Source organism: Artemia sp. Qi Xiang Cuo, chromosome 15 (assembly GCF_049724085.1).
Source record: "Artemia sp. Qi Xiang Cuo chromosome 15, ASM4972408v1, whole genome shotgun sequence".
Classification (NCBI taxonomy): Eukaryota; Metazoa; Arthropoda; class Branchiopoda; order Anostraca; family Artemiidae; genus Artemia; species Artemia sp. Qi Xiang Cuo.
In genome coordinates this window covers 12,620,347-12,640,818 of record NC_142808.1, presented here as the reverse complement: position 1 = coordinate 12,640,818, position 20,472 = coordinate 12,620,347, and the positions used below count along the sequence as shown (strand labels likewise).

General features: G+C 37.0%; 1 protein-coding gene across 1 annotated transcript in view; it reads right to left on the bottom strand.

Moving 5' to 3' along the window:
* LOC148943341 (stomatin-like protein stl-1) overlaps window positions 1–20,472 on the bottom strand; it is a 50,460-nt gene that overhangs the window by 21,978 nt on the left and 8,010 nt on the right. Inside the window, 2 exon segments of the mRNA XM_089101882.1 lie at window positions 4,520–4,640; window positions 20,148–20,295. Coding sequence (XP_088958008.1) covers window positions 4,520–4,640; window positions 20,148–20,295 — 269 coding nt within the window.

Sequence of the window (20,472 nt, the reverse complement as noted above, 5' to 3'; positions counted from 1 at the left end):
AAAAGGGAGTGAGAGAGGGGGGTTAGGTACCCTCCAATCCTGTTCGACCACTAAAAAGGGCTCCAGCCCTTTGAATTTCCAATTGAATAAGCCCTTTTTCAAGTTTCTACGATGAATATTTCAATAAAAATCTTATATCCCCCCAGGGCATAACTTATAACCCTTGCCCTGAAGATTGTGGGGGAGTGTCTTGCTCAAAGGTATAATTTCCTGAACTTTAAACTGCGTGGAACAAAATGGCTATCTCAAAATTTTGATTGGATATGTTTTGATTGGAAAAAGGGCACTAGCCCTTTCAATTTCCAATCGAATGAGTCCTTTTTGAAGTTTCTACTACAGCGCGTTCTATGAAAACCTTATATACCCCCAGGGCATAACTTGAAACCCTTGCCCTGAGGGCTGTAGGGGGTTCGTCATCCTCAAAGATCAGTCGCAGAGAACTTTCAGCTACTTTAAAGAAAATAATTATCTCACTATTTTGATTGAATGCGTATGGATGATTAGTGGGTGTGACAAGGGTATTAGTTACCCTCCTATCACTTTCGACTATCAAAAAGTGCAGTAGTTTTTTGAATTCGCAGTCGTAAGAGCCTTTTTGAAGTTTTTACGACAATACTTTCTACAAAAACCTTATATGCCCCAAGGGCATAACTTACAACCCTTGCCCTGAGGGCTGTGGGAGAGTTTTCTCCTCAAAAACATAATTTCTATCTTGAAATCAACTACACTGAACAAAATAGCTATCTCAAAATTTTGATTGGATGTGTTTCGAGAAATGGTGGGTGTGGAAGGGGTGTTAGTTGCCTTCCAATCACTTTCGACTATTAAAAAGGGCACAAGCCACTCCAATTTCCAATTGAATGAGCCCTTTTCGAAGTTTCTACGACAAATTCTTCGATACGAAGTGCCCTGGTCTAAAGGAAAAAAAAAATAATAAATAATACATTGTGCCAACATCGTTCTTATATTCCCCCAGGGCATAACTTAAAATCCTTGCCCTGAGGGTTGTGGGGGGGGGGGAGTGTCCTCCTCAAAAACATAGTTTCTATCTGGAAATCAACTATGCTGAACAAAATCGCTATCTCAAAATTTTGATTGGATGTGTTTGGAGAAATGGTGGGCGTGGAAGGGGTGTTAGTTGCCTTCCAATCACTTTCGACTATTAAAAACGGAGCAAGCCATTCCAATTTCCAATCGAATGAGCCCTTTTCGAAGTTTCTACGACAACTCCTTCGATACGAAGTGCCCTTGTATAGAAAAAGAAGAAAACAAAAAAATAAATGGTACATTGTGCCAACATCGTTCTTTACTTAGGCAGGGCTATTGCGCTGCCTATGATTCAAAATTTTGAGATAGCCATTTTGTTCAACGTAAATGTTAGGAGATGAACGTAAGTGATCGGAGGGCGTATACCCCCCCCCCCCCCACACACACACACCTTATATTTTCCCAAAATGCATGTGACATAAATTTGATGATCATTTGTTGTCGTAGACACTTCAAAACAGGCTCACTTGATTGGAAATTAGGAGGGCCTGTTTTAATAGTCAAAAGTGATTGGAGGGTAATAAGCCTCCCTCGACACCCATCAATTCCCAAAACTTATCTAATCAAAATTTTGAGATAGCCATTTTGTTCAGCGTAGTTGAAAAATGTGGAAATTATTTCTTTGAGGATGCCACCCATTCCACAGCCCTCAGCGCAAGGGTTATAAATTATGCCCCGACGGCACATACGGTTTTTATGGAAAGAGATATCGAATAAACTCCGGAGAGGGCTCATTGGATAGGAAATCAGATGTTCTAGTTCCCATTTTAAGAGTCAAAGTGATCAAGGGTAGCCTTCGTGTGGATAGCCATTCCAAAGATTATATAGTAAGGCCTTTGGTGTGGACAAAATCCACCAGAGTCTGGGAGTAAGGGTTGTAAGTTATGCCCCAGGGACATATAAGGTTGTTAAAGAAGGGGTGGTCGTGTGAACTTTAGAAGAGGCTTATTTGATTTGAAATATATAGTTCTAGTTCCTTTTTAAGAGTTAAACCTAATGGAGAGGAACTGGCCCCCTCCCTGACATGCTCTTTTTCCAAAATGCGTTCAATTGAAATTGTTGGATAGCTATTGTGCTAACAATAGTAAAAAAATTACGTAAAACTGTCTTTAGGGTGGGCACAATCCCCCAGAGCCCATGGGCAAGGGTTGTAAGTTTGCCCAGGGCATATAAAGTTTTGATGGAATGAGTAGTTGCATAAACTTTGGATCGGATGGAACTCATTTGATTATAAGTCGGAAGTTTTAGTGCCCTTTTTAAAAGTCAAAAGTGAATTTAGGGACGTCAGCGCCCCCCCCCCCTCCGAAGCCTATCATTCCCCAAAAGATCCAATCAAAATTTTAAGAAAGCTAATTTTTTCAGTATTGTTGAAAGGTCCAGTAATTATGTCTTAGGGGATGTCAACCTTACCACAATGCTCAGGACAAGGGCTGTAAGTTAGGCAATTTGTTTAGTGTTTACATAATGCATATGTCATTGAAAAAGGTATACATGTTTGAACTTTTCTTTTCAATAGGACAGAGTATTTAGGTGTTGAGGGAACTGCTGAACTAAACACAACACGTTATGTGTATGCAAATTGTCAAAAGGGCACAACACAGGAATAACTGAGTATTTTAATTCGGAAAGTTCAGGAAATGATAAGGGAGATGATCAAGAAGGCAATATTTGCATGCTACCAATACTACTACAACTACCACCACTACTCCATTTACAGTAATAAGGAGAAATTTGAACTAAATCAAAAGACGCTATGTGCATGCACATTGTCAAAATAGCGTATCTCAAGAATTGATTTTGGTATTAAGTTGAAACTTCAGAGAATACTTAAAGAGGAAAACCATTTCACCAAATGACACTACTGCTAATACTACTGTTATACCTACATTTACTACTACTACTTCTATAGTTAACGCTTATAAGGTTAAGAGCATTGAGATGAAAATTTCGTAGATCGGATGAACGCGCTGATCATCAAAAGGACATAACAGCTATGTCATAACAATGGCTAATTGTATTAAGTTGAAACTTACAGGACTTGATGAGAGGGATGTTCAACTGACCAAAAGGTAATAGGTTATAACTACTGCTGCTAGTAGTATTACCGCTATTCATTAATATTACTAGCAATATCAATACTACTACTGTGAATACTATTAAAACTGTGCCTAATGGCATGAAGGTGAAATTTTCAAGGAACTTTGAGGGGGAAGATGAACTGAATCAGAACATGCCTTCTGTATGCAGGCCCTCTGTAAAAGATTGAGGAAAAGAGGCAGGATGCTTTACAGAGGAATCGTCAAAGGGTGACCAAGATGGTCATTCAAACGAATGAACATTGTTTTGAATGGCAAAGTTGAAGACGGTTAGGACATATTATAACTAGGATTATGGCTATCAGCCAAATAGCGTTATTTGGCCATCTAGCTGGGACCAAACGAAAAGAAGGTCGTCCTTGACTGGGAAAAGAATTAGGGCAAGTTGGAACTCTGTGAGAAAAGGTACAAGGCGAAGATTTGAACATAAGTGAGTGGAAGAGCTATGGGCACATCTGTGTTAGTTTCAGGTGTTTCAATGAATTAAGCGGTAATAGTGGTACCTAAGTCACTATTTCACTCTTCCCTTGACGTTTTTTCCACTCTTCGTTCTGTTTCAACAAAAATCCCTATTTTTGCTCAAATACAATTTGCCACAAGAAGATGTAGAAGAACATTTTCCCTTACATAATCGATAGATTAAATAAATAAATCGTCTCCCCTCCCCTCTTTTCACTCATTGTGTAAAGCCTATTTCGCTATTTTTGGTATCCTATTTGTATAATATTTTTATTACGAAATTCCTCAAAAACTTTTGCTCCTATATTAAAAAAAGTAATTATAAACCATGCCAATATTTTCCCTCTTCCTTGTTATTTATACAGTTTCCCCTGTTTACCCCTTCTTTGCGTTTTCACTAACTATTTCAGATTTTATTATATTTCATTGTTTTATAATCTTTTCACACGTCTTTTCTGGCCAATCTTTTTTTTTCTTCGTTTTTTTTTGCGGTGCTGCGGTGCGGGAATATTGTGCAATCAGCCCGTTTGATCTTGCGATACTTATTTCTTAGAATTGTCTTACCTATGAAACCATTCCTTATTTATCTCTAATACTCAGCTTATTATCCATAATTGTAAGTAGGTCTAGATTGTTTACAGTCAGTTTCATCACCCTATAATATACGGAATCTGATAATCTCAATAAAAAACGTCTTTTAACACTTTAAGCACAGTTTTAAACACCTTTAGATCCCCGATTTTGAGTGGGTCCCATTGGTTAGTAATGATTTTAAAAAGCCTGCGAAAACGTTTGGATAAGCATTAGTTTCCAACTATGAGCCCATCAGCAACTTTATGTGATAAAAAAAAAAAAAAAAAAAAAAAAAAAAAAAAAAAAAAAAACTGAACACAAAAATAATCAAACAGAACTATTACCTCATGGTGGTTTGTGCCAATTGTGTAACTGCATATTCAACATCTTCGACCCCGTACGATGCCTTGAAAGGGTCGTAAATTCGCAGGTAAAGAACTCCATCTATAGTCAAAGTCACATTGTCTGCAAATAGAAAAAAACATAATTGCAAGATTGTAGTTCATAAGCGATGATTCCAGCATTCACAATGTTTTCGGATTTCCCCCAAATTCATTCCATAACGCTAAAAATGTATCCCATAAACAGTGCTTCTATCCAAAAAATTTTGGAGCTTCCCCGAATTTTCCTACGAAACTGAGTTCTATGAAATTTCCCAAAAATTTAATGTTCATAATATACAAGCGATAACGCGAAATGCAAATCGTCAATTTTCGGAAAAAAATTAGAAGATCCCAACTTTCTTTTTACGAAACTCTGAAAAGCTCCCAAAAATTCGGTGGTACTGAAAGCCCTGCCCAAGTGGAGTTCGTTGACTTTATCTTTCCGCCTAGCAGGGGGGTTTCCTCTGAGACGTTTCCATCCATGCAGGGTGGAGTTGAAGTGCACAGCCCTTGCTGGTGCTTCATGTGGCCGACAACGTAAGTGGCCATACCAGCAAACAGTGCACTGGGAAAGTTGTGTCGAGAAAGAAGCCTGCAAAGTACGTGACAGGAGGGTATGGTTAGTCAAAGTCAGTCCAGTGAGGACGCTCGATTCGTCAAAGATCATTGGTCTGCGCGACATCAATGATGTTGAGGACAGATTTTGCAACTGGCCATGTCTCAGCTCCATATAGTACCAATGTGCTGAGGAAAACGTGGTAAATACGCATTTTAGTATGGCGACTTATATTTGGTTTATGCCAAATGTTATTCAGCCTCCCAACAACTGCTGACGCTTTGGCTATTCGGGATGCAAGCTTCCTTGTGACCGAACCATCCCTTGACAGTTTAGATCCCAGATAAGTGAAGCCTTCAACCACATCTATTGAGTCCCTCCCAATGTTGACTTCCTTTACAGTAGGTAGTGACGTGGGGGGCTAGATGGGCTTTCTGAAAGTTCATCCGCAGACCAACTTCAGAGACTTTTTTTGAAAGCCCGTGAAGAGCTTCGGTGACTTTTTCGATGGTGTCCGCGACTAAGGCAATATCACTAGTGGAGTCAGCGCCAGTAAGGACACGGTCTCCAAAAAAGAAGACCAAATTGAAGGCAATTCGTCATGCGGTCTCCAAAACAGAGACCGAACCGAAGACAATTTGTCGTGCAAGCCAAAATGTAGTCAATCACGCAGTTGAAAAGCTCGGGAGCGGCGGTGTAACCTTGCTGGACGCCTGTCTTCCCAAAGAATGTGGGGCTGGGTCTTCCATTGACTTGCGCGCAGCTCTCTGTACCATCATACAGCTTTTCGAAAAGTGAGCAATACTTATGAGCAAGGCCTATCCAGGTGGGCGTTGGGGGTTTGAACCTCCCCCCTAAATGTTTTTCCAACTCGTAAAAACGTAACAAAAATGAATATAAACAAATTTTTGTTACTTTTTAATCGATTTTTGTAACCCCCCCCCATAAAAAATACAAATCTGGATAAGTTCTTGCTTATGTGGTTCTTAATATCAGACAGAGCGAACGGTGATCAATAGAATCAAAAGCTGATTTAAAGTTTACAAATGCGATGTACTTTTTGCGGTGAAACTTTCACGTCTTCTCAATCAGCTGGTGCATAGTGAAGATTTGCTACGTTGTCGAGCTGCCAGACATGAGCCCAGCTTGCTGAGCTCAACAGTTTGCCGAGACCAGAGAGAAGCGTAATCCCGCGATGATTAGTGCAAGTTTGGCGACTGCCATTTGTTTCCAGAGTGGCAATATGATGCCAGCACGCCAATTTTTCGGTATGCGTTCTGTTGTCAATATAACTGAGAAGGTGAGCTAGAGCCACAGAGCCATTGCTGCACCTCCGTACTTGAGAAGTTCTGCTGAAATACCACAGACACCAGGGGCTCAAATATTTCTTAGATGTTGTATAGCATTTTGGATCTCAAGGGCTGCAAACGATTGCGATACGATACCAGAAGTCAGCTTGGGTGTCACCTCCACCTGTATTTACGGCCCCAGAGGAGGGTACCCCAGTTTCTATTATAGACTCCCAGGGACTAGATCCATTCTTTACCTGAACTTACTGCTCAATAAAGGTGCCCAACATGTCTGTAGGTCGTTTCCCTATCCACCACCCGAGGACACGCTGAGTGGCCTGAGGGAGGCCTTAGTGAGAAGAACACAAAAAAAAAAAAAAAAAAATATATATATATATATATATATATATATATATATATATATATATATATATATATATATATATATATATATATATATATATATATATATATATATATATATATATATATATATATATATATATATATATATATATATATATATATATATAGAATCAAAAGCTGATTTAAAGTTTACAAATGCGATGTACTTTTTGCGGTGAAACTTTCACGTCTTCTCAATCAGCTGGTATATATATATTTTGATTTGATATATATATGAATCAAATCAACTATTTTGTTTTAATAAAAGAACGGAATATAAATTTCAAAAGAAAAGTCGATTTTTCAGTTATTAGTATTATTGATAGGCATGCAATCTTAGTTATCGTCAATAATGAATATACATAAAATGAATATCACGCGAAGCAAGAGCCAAAGGAGAACTGCCAACGGTAGCGAGCGAAGCAAAAAAATCTGCCAAAAATCTAGAAAACTTGACCTAGATTGGCTTCATGATTTTTATCAATTATCAATCTAAGAGTCGATATTTATTCGACGCATTCCCCTTCCTAAAACCACAATAAAACGCATCTCTAGGTCTAAAAAGTATCGAAATATTCAGTAATTTGTTTCTTATAGAAACCAAGCTAATTCTTCTTCAATGACCACACTCACTATTATCACCTTTCTTGTAAAGGGGCCTAAATAAAGTTTCCTAAAATCGCTAGGTACTCCCGCTTTCTAAAAAATCCTATTCATAATATGAAGTAAATTATCTGTAATAAAACAGCCACCATAACTGTATATAATGACGGTGAACTCACATCAGAACAAAACAGCTTTACAGTATGAAGGGAATAGCTTTTACAAAAGGGCAGATAGACGGTAGAACCGTAACAAGAAAAACTACAATCTTAGCATTAAGCGTCACGTAAATATGTTTGCAATGTGAAGCGTCCTTTAATATACTTCTTTGACCGAGTACTGAACCCACAGGTAACAATACAATTTTTCTGGAGAGGTGTGGGAGGGGGTAATTTGACCCGTTAAGTGTATTGTTAAATAGAAAGCCAAGAAATATATGGAAACACAATAAAAACAAATGCCAAAAAAGCGACACCCTCCTTTACTCTTTACTCCCTAGTTACATCTTTACTTCTTGTTCTTTTTTACTTCTTAACTTTAATTTACTCTTGCTTCTTTACTACTTCTCTTTACTTTACTCTTCTTTCCTTCTTCACTTTAATTCACTCTTACTTTTTGACTACTTTTCATCTTTATTTCATCTAGCTTCACTCTTTTACTTCTTTGTTCCTTTTTACTGTTCTTTACTTTCTAATTTTACTTTACTCTTACTTCTTTACTACTTCGCTTTACAATAATCTTACTTCTTTACTACTTCGCTTTACAATAATCTTGCTTCTTTACTTTACTTTGCTCTTCTTTCCTTCGTCACTTTACTTCACTCTTACTTCTTTACTACTTTTCATCTTTACTTCATCTAGCTTCATTCTTTACTTCTTTGCTTTTTTCTCTTCTTTACTTCTTAAATTTACTTTACTCTTACTTTTTCACTACGTCGCTTTACGTTACTCTTACTTCTTTATTTCTTCCCTCTACTTTACACATACTTCTTAATTATTCTTTCTTTCTTCGCTTTACTTCACTATTGCTTCTTTTCTAATTTTCATTTTATTTAATTGGCGCACGGACCCTTGGGTCCGTGCACCTTATCAAATACTACTACTACTACTACTAACATCTCACCGCAACACTAAACCCCACGAGGTCGAGACAACCACGCACGCTCCTTCTACGTCCTAATTTATTCAAAACCTCTCTTTTACATCATCCCAAGGAGTTTCCTTTTCCTTTAAATCTTTCTTTATGACGTCTTCAACCCCAGACGAGGACGACCTGCTTTCTGTTTAGCCCTAGACGGTTGGCCAAAAAGGTCAATCTTCGGCAATCTGTCATCCTTCATCAGCACAACGTGCCCTAGCCACCTCAACCTTTCTTTCACTATAGCCCTAGAAAGAGGTATTGAATCAAATTTTTCGCAAAGCCTACTGTTTGAATTACAGTCAGTCAGCCGGGTACCCAGAACAATCCGTAAGCAATTTTTCTGGAAAACATCTAGCAAATTTTCATCCGTTTTTCGGAGCGTCCATGCTTCAGAGCCATATTTGACCACTGTCATCACTGTAGCTTCTAATATTCTTGATTTGCAGATCTAATCTTGATTTGCAGACTCATCTTCCTATTCTTCCAAATTTTAACTGTGAAAAAACACCCTGAGCCTTGGCTATTCCACTTTTAACATCTTCACTGCTCCCATTGTCTTTACTAATAATACTACCAAGGTAAGCGAAGTTGTCCAACTGATCAATCTTTTCGTTACTTAACGTCGCCTTTTCATCTTCACTTATTCCTAGCCTTAGTGACTTAGTCTTCTTAACATTAATTTTCAAACCTATTCTAGGAATAGGTGACGCATCCCTTGAATTGAAAATCAAGTATTTTTCAGTAGGCATCAAGACATGGCTAATTGTAGGAAAAAGGCAAAGACCGAGATAGTCTGAGGAATTGAGAGGCAAAAATGTTTAAATGGCACGGGTATAATGGCGGGAGTAAGTATGACTCTCTTATTAGACAAATACTTGTGTGTCAGTATTCAGAACTGCAAACCTACCTGGAGTCTCAGGCAGGTTGACCAGGAATTTGAAATTGACATAGGACAATTATATAACCAGGAATTAGAGAGAAATAACGCACGTTTACCTCTAGTCTTAGGAAGCTTGGCCAAGAATTTAAAATAGACACAAAATCATTAATTTGCTTGGAATAATAGGCCAACAATCGTTTAAGGCCATATTCATCTTCCAAATAGTGCCTATTCATTACCTAAGCTCAGCCCTACATTCTGAGCAAATTTTAGTTTTTCAAATTTTTGGGTCACTCACTTGCCCGATATTCTAGGCGGATGGGCGCCCCCAAATTGTTCCAAATTTCTCTCCTATGACACATCCTCTACCTTTTCTAAGACCAAACTGTTCTTCTCTTAAAACTTTATCTACAGCTTCTCTCAGTCTAAAAAGTATCATATTACTAAATAATTTGCTACCTACAGAGACCAGACTAAGGGCTCGATAATTACCACACTGACTCTTATCACCTTTCTTATAAAGTGGCTTAATTAAGGTTTTCTTAAAATCGGTAGGTACTTCCTCTTTTTCAAAAATAATATTCATAATCTTCAGTAACTTATTTCTAACCTCAGAGCCACCATATTTAAGAAACTCATTTACCACACTGTGAGCACCTGGAGCCTTATTATTTTTTAATCCTTTTAGTACTGTCGCTAATTCCTCCTCACAAAAAAAAAATCTTCCTTCACATCCAATGTATCACAAACTTTTTTATTTTCCTCTATTTCTTTTCCTGCAACTTTATCTCGGTTTAGCACAGTCTCAGAATGTCCCGCCCGTCTCTCTTTAGCTCTTTCCTCGTTACTAATTATGACCCCGTTCTTATCTTTAACTGGGACAAGTCTGGGTTAGAACACTCCTCTCAATTTATTAATATGGCAGTAGGCCTACTGTATTTTACTATTATGCCGTCTAGCTGTATCTCAAAATTCCAGATCCTCTGCAATTTTATCCATGACCTCCACTTCACAAATTCATATTTTAATGCTTTCTCCACTTTCTTTACATTCCTTTTGTTTTCATATGAGCTATTACTAAGATAATTCTTGTACAAGTCCCTTCTTCTTTCTATTAAACATAAAGCTTTTTCACTAATATTCTTAACTGCAGTCCTAGCTTTCTTCCCTAAGACACCTTCAGCAACTTCAAAAATTATTTTTCTAAAATTATTCCAAGCATCTTCCATATTTTCAAATTTTAAACTCTTAAGCTTAGTATTCAACTGTTCCTGGAAGGTTGCTCTCAAATTATCATCCTGGAGTCTACTAACATCATAACTTCCTGGAAGGTAGTTACCCTTCCGAAATTTCAGCTTGAAGTTAACCCTAGAAAGTACAATAGATGGTGATCTCTACTTTTAACATCAATAACAGCCCTCCTAATTAACCTAGTATCTTGTATTGATCCTGTCAGTCTTCGGTTTCCTATAACATAACCAATAGGGTTTACTGTCATACCATCACGTGAATACCATGTTAATTTATGAGCCATTCTATCACCAAACACCGTATTGGTTGCAACTAGATTGTTATACCTACAAAATTACAAAAGTCTGTATCCATTACTTTTTTCTTCACCAAATTTAACTAGGCTAGGACACCATCCATCCTTATTTCTACCGACCTGGGCGTTTAAATCTCCTAGTAAAAACATCATATTTCTACTTGGGACCCTCTCCATTGGCTCCTGTAACTGTTAAGTAAAATTCATCTGAGTCATTAGTAACTCCGTCAGTCGGTTGTACAGGGGCATGTACTACTATATTTGATACTTTGAACTTTTTAGCCATAAAATGAGCAATAAGTATTCTATTATTAATACCTTCCCAGCCTAAACAAAACTTAGCAGCTCCCTTATTCATCATGAGCCCTACTCCCTGTCTATGTGAGTCCCCAGTCTTGCAAGTACCCCGAAAGGATCGAGGCAGCCCTTTGCAGAGGCCGTTGTCCATAGATCTGGATCTTACGCCTGCCACAGTTGTCCTCCTATAGAGTATCCTCCTGCGATGGTGTTCTGCATGACCATGCAATTTAACCCATTACTGGGATAAGTTTTGGAACTCATGGGATGTGTGGACACACCAATAGGCCCTATTGAGTGTACAATTGAGGGGCCTTCTTCCTCCTCCACCTGTATTTATGGCCCGGGCGAGGGTGCCCCAATTTCTATTATGGATCCCCAGGAACAAGGTCCTTCCTTGGTCCGTGCATCCTATAAGATAAGATAACGTGTATTTCAAGCCAAAATGTGGCCATGTACACAAATAACATTCAAGATTAACAAATTACAGCACTCGTCACAACAATAAAGAAAAAAATAAAAATAAAATAAAAACTATTCTCTTCTTTTTGCAAAATACTCGTCAAGATATCTTCCCACTAGACAAATAAATTTTGACGACGTACTTCTCAAGGCATCAGGAAGCAGCATTCCATCATTCCCAAATAAATTTTCCCTTACCCCCAAAAGACCTCGACAACGACTCAGACAATGCTCCAAATTCTCCTCCTCTTCTTGGCAAAGAGGGCAAGCAAAACTGCCGTCCGGGACACTTTTGCTCCTCTTAAAACTTTCAATCTCGAACGAATCGGAAGGCAATTAGATCGTAGCTGCATCCAATATGTAAGGTATCTAGACGGTAAATTTAATTTAAAGTAAAATTCCTGACCATAAATTATCTTAACCACATTATAATACCTTAAAGTTTCTGAATTCTCAATCTCCTCACCCCATTTCTGTATCGTCTGGTCCTCCAACACCCGCTTAATTTCCTTGTCCAACTGTAATTGTTGACTAGTTGGTCCAAGGCCATCATTCCATGCGAAAGAAAAACCTGTCTTATCCAATACCTCTTTAACTTCAAAAGGCCAAGATCTTTTCCTATTTAGCTGAAGTATCTCATCATATGCAGCCTTCAGTAACCTATCACTGGGTAACTGTACAAGCCTTAGCCAAAATTTTATCATTTGGACAGTCCTATAACTTTTAAGAGACCACAGTCCAAGGTCTGGTCTCCTTTAAGAAACTGGGTATGGGTCATTCTATGCAACCCGTACAATCTCTTAAAATGACCTAGCTGAACGCTTTCTAACTGGGCAGCGTTCTCATGTCCCCAGATCTCTGCCCCGTAATGGAGAATCCGCATAATCTTAGATAAAAAAACCCTCTTATGCAAAGACAAATTCTTTATTCCACTAATTTTATTCCTGAAAAGCGAAAATGTTGCAGCTCTTCCCCTATTTAACACTTCTTTAATATGAGAACTCCATCCACCATTACTTTGGAAGATATAACCAAGATACTTTATTTTTTCAACTACTTCTAATTGTTGTCCTCCAAATACAAATATATTATCTATTTTTTCATTCCTTTTACTGAAAACAACGACTTTAGTTTTCATAACGTTCAGCTGTAACTTTTTCATTTGTAAATATTCCTCAATTAAATCCAGTAACGTCTGAAGCTCCCTTGCCGACTTCGCCACCAATACAGTGTCATCCACAAATAATAACACCGAAAAATTAATTTTTCCAAGACACAGCTTTGGAGCCCATTTTTTTTCCAGAAACTCCACCATATCATTCAAAAACAAACCGAACAGTTTCGGGGACATGGCGCTGCCCTGCTTCACTCCTGTCTTAAGGTCAAATAACCTGGAAAATCCCAAACCTGCAACCCTGACCATAGACTTAGTCCCAGAATACATACCAACAAATGAAAGAATAAAACTTAAAGGTAGACCTACATCTCTTAAACACTTTTCAAGGAGAGCTCTATCTACATTGTCGAATGCCTTTCTTAAGTCTAGAAACGCAACATACAGCTTTTTTTACCTGATCCATATTTCTCTATCAGAGCGCTTAACACAATTGATCTATTTAACCCTCTGTACTATTTTATGAGAACCCACTGTTCCGGTTTAATCACCCCATAACCCTGCAACCATTCATTCAAACAAGTATCCGAAATATTTTCTAAAATTCTAAAAATTACTGGTGTTGATACTATCAAACTATAACTACCCTTATCACTAGGAGTACCTTTCTTAAATAGAGGTACCATAATCGATACTTTCCATAGGGAAGACCATACACCACTACTTATAATTCTATTAAAAACATTCACTAAAACTAGCAAAAAAACATCAAGAAACCTCTTTAACAAAACTTCTGGTATACCCTCGATTCCTGGCCCTGATCCTCCCTTCATCTCCTTAACTACATATCTAAGTTCTTCTAAGGATAACACCTTCACTAGATCATAATCTTTTCCTTTCATCGGAAACGGCGGAGCAACCCTTGATTCTTCACTATCAAGGCCACTAGAATCTTCATCTATACTCTCAAGAAAACTAGGCCAAGTATCAGCTTCAGGGATTTGTAATTGGCCTTTTCCTTGTCTATTCCCCTACCTTCTTCCTGACCAAAATTGCTTTGTATTCGCTACCGTTAAATCCTTCTATACCTCTTTCTGTTCCACTTTAGTTTTCTACCGTTTTTTCCTCCGTTTTAATCTATTGTATTTCCTTCTCCTTTCTTTAAACCGTAAAAACAAACCATGTCTGTCTTCATCTACAGAGCAAGTATTTATTAGATCTAATAGCTCCTCCAACTCCCTTTTCAAAGAATTACATTTATCATAAAAATAACTAGTCTTAATTTTTATATTTGGTTCCTCTGACACACGAGCACACTCGTAAATTACAAAACCCAAATATTCCAAAATTTTATGTATATCTCTTGCTTCGTCATGCAGACTCTCAACTTTCTAAATTATTTCAGGCCTCAAAAACTCCTCTTTCATCAACTCCCGCTCCTCTTTAGTCCATTCACGCTTTAAAAACTTCCCTGAAAAACAAAGATCCTTTATAACCCTCCTAGTAGGACTATCACCTTTTTTATTCCTTGGAACTCCTCTTCCAAGGCAAAGCTTAATGTCAACTGGTAAGGGGTCAGAGCCTACGACCTTAAGAACCTCAACTTCAACTGTCAGGGCCACGAGTTCAATACCAACCAAAACATAATCAATTACACTAGGGTTTGTCCCCGACATACAGGTAAACTCACCCTCCTCCCTATCCTTCCCAAATTTTCCATTTCCAGTCACTAATGCATTGTCTGAACACAGTTCCAGAAGCCGTTTACCCCAACAATTAATCTTTCTTTCAATATCTTTGCTCCTTCTAGATGTCTTACAAATATCAGGTATCAGGTCCGGTGTATCAACAAATGAAACTTGATTAATCTCCTTACATATTCCCGTATAAGCATTAAAGTCCCCCACCACCAAAAAAATAATCCTTATCAAAACGTGATCGCAATTGCCTAAGCTCCTCCTCTAATAAATTCCATGTCACTTCTACTGCATACGAACTATTCTGGGGGGCAATATACACGGCACCTAAAATCAAACTTTTACTACTAACAAGATGAATCCAAACCCATATAATAATCTCCGATAAACTAGAAATTCGAGAATGTTTACGGAAACAACCTTGCTTAATTAACAACAAAATACCTCCATAATATCTCATATTCTTTGCTGGTTTACGCGCCACATTTTCTACCCAGTATCCTTCAAAAGAAGGCGCTGTATCGTCACTATGCCACGACTCCACAAGAGCAATAATATCAACACAACCTAGGTCCTTCAGTACTTGTTCAACCTTATGTCTGACACCCTGAACATTCCATATGATTACCCGCATAGGGTGAATAGGACCACAGTGTCCCTATTCACTTAGAACAAGCTAGTGAGGTGTCGGCAGGAAAAAGGGCGTTTCGAGCTCATCAGGTAACTATGAAAGGTCTATAATAATCTTTTGATGACGCAGCTTTGGTGCTCCTCAACTGACCTCTGTAGTTAGCTCTTCCGCCACCAGATCTAGAGTCCTTTCTTACAACATTACGGGCATCAATACGATTTTGATCGTCCGGGCTTCTGACCTCCCAGGCTTTTCGCTTTTCAGTATTTTTCGCAGCTATTGGAGAATTCCGGATAGGACGCGGAGCCCCTTTCGAGAAATTCGGTTTCGGATCACGTATATTAAATTCGATCACCGTCTCAATATCACTCTCGGCTTGACTATCACTCTCAGAGCTTTCAGACACCACTCTGCAAGCGACGGAAATGTCCGTTTTTTCGCTAGCCGGTTCTTTAGCTAGTTCGACTTCTCTTGTTTCTGTTGACCCGTTTCGAGGAGGCCCCTGTTTATTCACTTCACTGGAGCTGGTGGTTACTTCCTTAACACATTCCGAAGGAAAGTCATAAACAAACACTCTGCCGTCGATGTATAACTTTTCACCCCTAAGCCTAGCTTGGAGGTGTTTCGACAGAGCGTACTCTAAGACCGGTTAAAGGTTTTTATGGGCTTCCCTTTGCCTGGCACTATAACCAGGGGCAGCTGACAACTCATTCCTCTTCAAAAGGGGATTAGACTTAAGAATTATCCCGCGAAATTCAACAGAGTTCATCTTTAGTAAGACTGGTCCCGCACGCATTCTGAACACGTCTTTGACGTCACAACGGTTCAGATTTAAGTCCGGTATACACTTATTAAGAACCATAATTATTTCTTGCTTCAGCGTATATATAGCAGGATTAATAGGTTCGAAGTTATATAGGACAACATAACATCTTCTCAGTTCTTCATCAAATGCGTCAGCCCGCATGGTAGCTGCTCGTAAATTCTTCCGAAGCATCTCAGTTTCTCCTTCCATCTCTTCACAAGCTTTGGCATTGTCATATAGTTTTTGGTTCAAAGAAGAAAACTGGCTTTCAACTGATGTAACCTTCACTAAAACGTCCGGCAAAGTCTTTTCAGTAGCCTCAATTAATCGTGGTATCAGATCTAGCTTGAAAATAATTTCCCGTATAAACTGAGCATTGGTTATATCCTCAGGTATAGTCTCATTTAAGGCTATAGTCGTGCTGTTTGAGTTATTCATTTTCAAAAATTTTAGTCCTCTCACACACTGCTTACGTACTTCTGCTTCAGTGATACAAATCGCGATCAATAATCATATATAAATAATAGTCCAGAGACATTATCACAAGAGTCTAAATTCTATTTCGTATTTCACTTGCAAGCAACGCTCCCCGAGGCGATGTTCATCAGACGAGCGCTGAATGAAAACTGAGAGGTACCCTGCATATCTGTAGGGCGTTCCCCTATCGCCACCTGGGGACACGCTGAGTGGCCTGGGGGAGGCCCTTATCAAATGAGTGATGAATAACTGAAAGGGTAGATTATGAAACTATTGCGCCTCACGAAACATTGGAAACAAACCAGATTTGTTTCAAACTCATTATTGGTATTTCTTGTAAGCTGTTTTCACACTTCTTGCAATTTTTCACACTTTTACATAAATTTTTTTTGCAAAAATTTTACCAAAACTCGTCAAATTGATTTTATTGCTCTTACTCATTGCTTACGAAATTTAAAATCACAAGATGCAGTTTCCTAAGATTGAAGACTATCCCTAAATGCCCTTAAAATTTCGAAAATTCATAATTCCCCTAAAACATCCCTAAAAATTTAACACTACAAAATATAGTCTCCTAGGATCGAGGACTGTCCTCGATCCTAGAAAAATTTGTAAAATTCTCAATTTCCCTAAAAAATCCCTGAGAATTGAACACCACAAAATATAGTCTTCTAGGATCGAGGACTATCCCTAAATTCGGCCCAAGCTGTACACCTCGGATGTGCTTTTAAAAGTTTTTTGTACCTGTAAAAAAGAAAAGCCAAATAGACCATCCCTTTTCACTCGTTTTTGTATTTACATACTTTTGCTATGTCGACTTTTGAGGTAGTAAGAAGAGTACAGAACCTAGTAGGTTCTTTTATATGAAATTTTAAGAAAGTAAACAGAGCGAAGGTTTTTTTAGCAACGACATATTTTACAAGTAAAGTCTCTATTTCGCTATGGTTGAAACTTGATCCATCAAGTTTCGAACTCAATTTCGCATATATTAACCATATATGGGTCACGCCCCCTCCATTCTGAAATTGGGGAAAAAATTGCAAATTACATGATTTTTGATAATATAGGGATAGCTGTTAAAGTACTCTATTCATATTTAATTCCCCCTTCCCAACTGCGTGAGTTGAGCCTTCCCGAGATGGAATACTAGCTGCAATAGATACGTAGTTTATTTGAAGAATTTCACAAAGGTAGAAAGGCGGAGAAATATACACTCTATTATACTAAATATATTCTATATACTCTAATATACAGTATTACAGTATCTGTAACATAGCTAGTAATATGCGATTTTAGGCGAGTTATGCCAAAATTATTCAGTTTAAATAAAAAAAATTTCTTCAGCTCAAATCAGCTATAGATTTTTGAATGGATTATGTATGAAATTTATTTGTTCTATCCAATATTAAACACCAATATCACGCAAATACTTAATCAAGTTCATATTTTTCAACAGGGTTGTCATTTTATAGAAACTAAAAGATTCCATATATGGGGTTATCTGCAAGGAATCAGGAGGGGTAGGGAGATCTTTATATATTTTTTTTTCGAAGAACTTCCCTTGAAAACCGTAAAAGCAATTACCTTAAAATTCTTCTTTTATATTTTAGATCCCCCCCCTTTAAAGAAATACTTTAGGGGGATCATTTTTCGGACATGCATGCACAGCGCCAACATGCATTTGAATGGTAGCATAAGGACAGACCTGATCAAAACATATAGCATTAAATAAAAATAAAAATCTGTGGTATTTTAATCTAGGACTCCAGAAGCCAAAAGCTAATTGCTAGAAAAATTAAAAGTGTTCATTTTATAAAAAAAAAACACATCCAGAGAATAACCACAGCGGTTTGTGATTAGGGAGTACAGATACGGAACAAAGCAAAAAAATGGATATAATGTATCAACACGAGGGAGGTACCCAGAGAAGGAACGGGACATCGGACCCGCACCACCTTGAAATCCCAAATAAACTCAAATTTCTGGCCACAGTTTATTCAAATAACCAAATGAATTTGTTTTTATTTATTCCCCCCCCCCGGAAAAAAACTTATGCATACATATCTGATCGACATTTCTCAAATATTTTGCGCCTTTCGATAGTTTTATATTTATGCTTACAAAATTAATTAAATGATATTAGTTTTAAAGTTAGTTTGGCTTCACGATGCTACATTTTTTTTTTTTTTAATCCGGTGTTATATCTTTTTTCTTTTTATTGCCATGTATTTAACACGGCTGATTGCCATAAAATTGTTATTACTAATTATTATAGTTGTTATTATTATTAAAATACATGTAAAAGACAACATTCAATGACAAATTTTATAAAGCGTGTAAATAAATAAAAATAAATAGACATGACAGGTAGACAAACATATATCATCAAATATGGGCCATCAGAGAGATATATTATAGGATATATCTATATTTATAGGATATATTATAGATAATATTATATTATATCTTATTATAATATATTATAAATATATATTATATATATTATAATATATAATATTATATATATAATATTATATTATATATAATATAATATAATAATATATTATATATAATATAATATTATATTATATATAATATAAAATAATAATATTATATATAATATATATAATAATATTATATATAATATTATATATATAAGATTATATTATATATATTATATTATAATATATAAGGATATATTATAGATAATATTAGGAATCTATTACCCAGTCCCCATGGTGTGCTTGGCAATACAATATATCTAATTATACAAAAAAAGAAAAAAAAAACACAATCAAAATTTGAGGTCCCATGTAATTGATACAGCATAAAACGTAGAATATTTAAGCTATAAATTTAATTTCTATTTTTTTTGCTTAATTACTTAATATTTTTTTAATTACTTAATTTTAATTACTTTATTTTTATATATTGTTGCTTAATTAAATATATAACAGTTGACTATTTTATTTTTCTATTTTAATTAACTTTAACTAATATAATTACTCAATTTTATTCAATTACTTAATTTAATTTTCTTAATATTTAAATAAAATTAAATAATAGCAACGTCGCTTAAATACCGTGATATCTGTTTACCTACATATGTAGGAAGTCCCCCTTTCATTGCTTGAAAAACAGCTCTGAATGAAACTACCTCCCTACTTGGCACGGTCTCTCAAAGACAGGGGCGCCAGTTGGGAAAGGAGGTATAATCCCCCCCCCTTAGATTAAAGAAATTGTATCTTCATTTAAAAAAAAAAAGAAAAAATTCCTTTCTTTACTACATTTTCGTGATTTAGCGCCCCTGGTCAAAGGAAGGTTATCCCTGACAACCCGTCTGTGTATACCCTTCAAGAAAACTTAAACAGACACAATTCTAGGGAGAAAACCAAGGTAAATGGTTGACTTCCGGCACAACAGACCCCGAGTTCGGAGTGGCATGCCACCAAGATCGTGTCCAAAATTTTTGTTTGGGGGAGGGCTATTTTTGTAAGTGGGGGGGGGGTATACAAAACAACTTTACAAAACACAATGAAAATTTGTTTATATGTATTTCTGTTACTTTTTTATTGGCCGAAAAAAACTTCAAGGAGGTTCAAACCGGGTACCCCCCCCCCCTGGATACGCTCATGCCTGGCACCAAAAAAAAAATGTTGTCAAAAAAACAACTAAGTACCTACTTACCAGCTGAGATGGCAGATTGGTGAGGTATGGCAATAGGTATTTCCTTCAGAGACTGCACATACTTAATTTTGTCAATAAAAGGGATTAAAACATTTAGCCCAGGGTCCAGGATTTTGTTGAATTTACCCATTCTTTCCACTACCCATGCCTGTAATTAAAACAAAACCATTATAAATAGTATTTGGGGTGAGTAAGTTTTAAACTATAAAATTGTACAGAACTACAAGTCGAGATCAAATTATTAAATAGTCTACATAAATAAAATCGAATGTATGTCTGTGTATCCTGTGAGCATTACTACACTATGTATCCGATCACCAAGAAA